The 4,860-nt window shown below is 31.9% G+C and overlaps 1 protein-coding gene across 8 annotated transcripts in view; it reads left to right on the top strand.

Annotated features, from left to right (window-relative positions):
- The window catches only part of LOC107625068 (polycomb group protein EMBRYONIC FLOWER 2), a 13,936-nt gene extending 13,319 nt beyond the window's left edge, over positions 1–617 (top strand). For all 8 annotated transcript variants that reach the window (XM_016327624.2, XM_016327623.2, XM_021115585.1 and 5 more), the window contains one exon: positions 211–617. In XM_016327624.2, the coding sequence (XP_016183110.1) occupies positions 211–331 (121 nt within the window). In that variant the 3' untranslated portion in view covers positions 332–617. The remainder of the gene's footprint in view (positions 1–210) is intronic.

Raw genomic sequence — 4,860 nt, 5'->3', positions numbered from 1 at the left:
TGAGAGACATAAATCTGGATTTCATGGAAGAGTAAATTGACACTTTCAATGCATTTATTTGATTTCTCATTTTTGATAGAATTGACGCGCTCTATTATTTGCTCTTTTAGCATCTTTATGACTCTAATCAAAATGTCATGCTTCATTATCATCATATTTTTTGGATGTTTCAAGATTTGCAAATAATAAAAAATTTGGTCATGTTGGCAGGTGTTGGAGACTGTTTTCTATCAAATTATGGAATCATGGTCTTCTTGATGCACGAACTATTAATTTGTGCAGCCTTATTCTTCAACAATATCAGAGGGAGAAACCAGCCCCAAATAGTTAAACACAATTCATCATCTTTTTAAATACAAAAGACAAGATGACGTATAGAAAAAAGGACCATTTTTTTCTTCACAAAACAAATTGCTGTCACCAAATGGGGGGAATTTTTATTCGTTTCAATTTTATACCCTTTTGTATGGTTATACTCATTACCGGGATTTGTACCATAAATTTGTATAGGGATAAAAGTTCCATCCCTTGTTACATTTTTCTGGGGAATGTAGCCGAAGAAATTATTCAGCCACATTGAGTATTATATTCCTGATTTGTTTATGCCTTCAAAACTATTTTGTTTCGGAAAGTTTGTTTCATGTGAAAGTCTTGATTTTTATCATTAATTTGATGCGTTTTCGTTTCATACTTAATCTCACTTTCTTGATCAACAGTGAACATTAACACATAACGAGAACACATGATGTCTTCATGAGAGAATCTATTGTTATATAATCATGTTCTTCGGAGCCAATGTTACCTAAGTTTTGGACTTGGGTAATCTAGTTTCCTTTGGTGTTATACATTTCTTAGTTTTAAAAAAATATTGTAAAATAAAAATCTGCCAAAATTTAAATATGGTTAAATATAGTCTAGAAGTTAATGAAAATTTCATACAAACCGTCGGGGAAAAAATTGAAAATATCGTATATATCTTTTACTTGGATATTAATTATGAATAATTAAAAAAAAATTTTTCTAGTGTTGTAGGAATAGAATTTGTCACCTTTGAACATGTAACAATTTCATATAAATAATAATAAAAAAAACTAATCTCCGTTGAATTATTAAATTTTATCCGTGAATCTAAAAAAAAATAGTATACTTGTTAAACTTAATGACGTCTACAATATGGGTTAACCATAAGTGGTGGTCTCGTTGATTTTTAGTTTAGGTTTGACTAAAATGAAAAGGGAAATATTATAATGCATCATATAATGCATCATATATAGCTATATCCTATTTTATTTATCATTATATGGACTATGGTGATTGCAGATTTTACGGTTCTTGAGAAATTGTCAAATGGAGAATTGAGTTAAGACTAACTTTTAAACTCATAACAAATTCTGTTATTTCTGAGATTGTAGGAATTTCTTTTGTTAAATCTTACAAATTTAAACTAGCAAGAAGATCTTCAACTCAGAAAATGTCGAAAGCATACCTCAAGCTTAAAAGGCTAAAAAATCTGAAATTTTTAAGATCAATGAATCCTATCCAAGTCTGAAGATCTATAAAAAGTAAATAACACTGAAAAAATAAATAAATAATTACTTTTTTAGATAACTGTTCTTAAAGAAGAATATTCGAGTCTGATAAACATAAATGAAATTATAAAAAGAGAATCATATGTTTCTGAGCTTTAAAAAATAAAAACTCTTGAAATAGAAACTTAGAAGATAGATTTTGCAATCTCAAAAGCCATCCTATAAAGACAGCACAATGGAAAGAAACAAAAAATATCCGAGATCATAAATGGCTCTAAAATTCTGGATTTGATATTTGGTGGTCAAAGATCATATATTCTTATATTTGGTCTTAGCTAGGTGGAAATTAAAAAAAAAATACTACACATTTAAATCTTTTTATGAATCAAGTACAACTAAATTAAATAATAAGATTTAGAATAATGCTAATCATAACTGATTTTTATTATGTTAAACAAATTTAATTGAACTTGTTGTGACGAGGATGCTATAGATAAGAATGGATGTCCATTAATGAGCAATTCAATTTCCTATGTTGAGAGGAGCAAATCTTTATGTTGAAGGAAATTAATGAGGTTTGAAAAAGTAAATTTTATTTGCCTATAAAAATATGTACGGGGCAAATGAAATATATACAAGTAAGCAATAAAACAATATTCTCTCTCATACTATTCTCTCTCTTATATACTTTATTATAATAATTAATTATATCTACTATATTGATATAGTAATTCTAGTGAATATTACTACTTGAGCTATCTAATTATATTTTCATATTTTATATTTGTTACTTCTTCCTTATTTATTTAGTTATTTTACAACACGTTATTAGCATGAGACTCTGATCAAATTTTTTTTAGGAAGATTCAGGTAACAAATTTTCATTATGTCGAAACTCTCTCATTTTGAATTCAATGCTCTTCATATATCTGGAAACAATTATTTATCATGGATATTAGATCCTGAAATCCATCTTGATTCAATGGATCTTGGAGATACCATTAAGGCTGAAAATAATGCATCGCAGAAGGATAAAGCTAAGGCCATGATTTTCCTTCGTCGTCATCTTGACGAAGGATTGAAAAATGAATATCTCACATTAAAAGATCATGCAGATCTGTGGAAAGACCTTGAAGAAATGTACAATCATCAAAAGACGGTGATACTTCCTCAAGCCCGATATGTTAGAGAAAACTTTCTCGACCTTCCATGCTTCGAATGTGCTCCTGTAGCAGCAGTATCGAGAAAAAGGATTTAAAAATTTTTTTTGAGCTAATTTCTTACTTTCTTGTTGCTAAACGCAACAATGAGTTGCTCTTAAGAAATCATGAAGCGCGCCCAGCTGGCGCCGCCCCATTTCCTGAAGCAAATGTGGCAAATCATAACCACAGAAGAGGTAAATGGCAAGATTTTGGTAATAAAAAAAAATTATGGAAGGAAGAAGAATTATATTCACAAGAAAGGATCTCACCAGAAGTGGGATAAAGAAAGAAACAACGGGCAAAGTAAATCAATTGAGGATAAATGCTTCTGTTGTGGTGGAAAGGGTCATTGGTCACGTACCTGTCGTACCCCAAGGCACCTAGTTGATCTTTATCAAGCATCCTTGAAAAAGGATGACAAAGGAAAGGAAACAAATTTTGTTTCAAATGATGAAAATTCCACCATTCATTATTATGTATCTAATTTCTTTAAGGATTCGGAAGGAAATATTGGCTATTTGATCAATGATGGAATAGTTTGATATGTGTATGTGTTTGTTAAATATTCATGTGAATAATTTTACTGTGCATGTACTTCTACTCATTTTATTATTATTATCATTTATTTTTGAAGAAAAATGGCAAGGACATATTCTGAAGATATTTGCCTTGCAGATAATCCAAGTTCGCACACTATTCTTAAAAGTGATATATATTTTACCCATCTTGTGCCAAAAGAAGAGTATGTTAATACTATTATTGGCTCGGACAATGTGATAGAAGGTTCCGGAAGAGCTATAATTTTGTTTCCTAGAGGAACAAAATTCATAATAAATAATGCACTATTGTCTACCAAGTCTCGAAGAAACTTATTGAGCTTTAAAGATATTCGGCGAAATGGATATCATATTGAGACTATGAATGAGGAAAATCATGAGTACTTATGTATCACAACTCATGATTCAAATAAGAAAGTTATATTAGAAAAATTACCTTCACTTTCATCTGGGTTATATTATACTAAAATTAGTGCAATTGAATCACATGCCACTGTAAACCAGAAGTTTACTAGCCCAAATGAATTCATAACTTGGCATGACCGATTGGGTCATCCGGGAACAACCATGATGAGGAGAATTATTGAAAACTCTCATGGACATTCACTAAAGAACCAGAAGATTCTTAAAACTAGTGAATTTTGTTGTGCTGCATGTTCTCAAGGAAAGTTAATTTTAAGGCCATCACCAGTAAAGATTGGATTTGAGTCCCCTGAATTCCAAGAAAGGATTCAAGGTGATATATGTGGACCTATTCATCCACCATGTGGATCTTTTAGATATTTTATGGTTTTGATAGACGCATCTTCGAGATGGTCACATGTGTGCTTATTGTCTTCTCGCAACCTGGCGTTTGCAAGATTACTGGCTCAAATTATTCGATTAAAAGCACAATTTTCAGAAAATCCAATCAAAGCAATTCGTCTTGATAATGCTGGTGAATTTACTTTCCAAGCATTTGATGCTTATTGTATAGCTAATGGAATAAGTGTTGAACATCCAGTAGCTTATGTTCACACACAAAATGGGTTAGCAGAATCACTTATTAAACGCCTCCAATTGATTGCTAGACCCTTACTTTTGAGAACAAATCTTCCAACCTCAGTTTGGGGACATGCTATTTTACATGCTGCAGCACTTATTCGTTTGAGGCCAACGAGTTACCATCGGTTCTCTCCTATGCAATTAGCTTTTGGCCAGCAGCCAAATGTTTCTCATTTAAGAATATTTGGGTGTGCGATATATGTTCCCATTGCACCACCTAATCGCACCAAAATGGGACCCCAAAGAAAATTGGGGATATATGTTGGATATGATTCTCCCTCTATAGTGAGGTATCTTGAGATACAAACTGGTAGCTGTGGCAAAACGGGTCGAACCCGCCGGGTCAAACCGCCAAAAAAGGCGAGTCGGGCCGAGATTTTGAACCCGCCAAATTTTAAAAAACTGCCTAAACTGCACCGCCAAACCCGCGGGGCGGGCTGACATCTTATTTTTTTAAGGGCATTTTTTTAATTTTACATATCATATAAATAAAATTTTTTTACTTTTCCTTCCCACAATCAAGTGATC

Source organism: Arachis ipaensis, chromosome B02, assembly GCF_000816755.2.
Source record: "Arachis ipaensis cultivar K30076 chromosome B02, Araip1.1, whole genome shotgun sequence".
Classification (NCBI taxonomy): Eukaryota; Viridiplantae; Streptophyta; class Magnoliopsida; order Fabales; family Fabaceae; genus Arachis; species Arachis ipaensis.
Note: the sequence above shows the minus strand (reverse complement) of the source record. Positions and strands in the feature narration are given on the sequence as shown.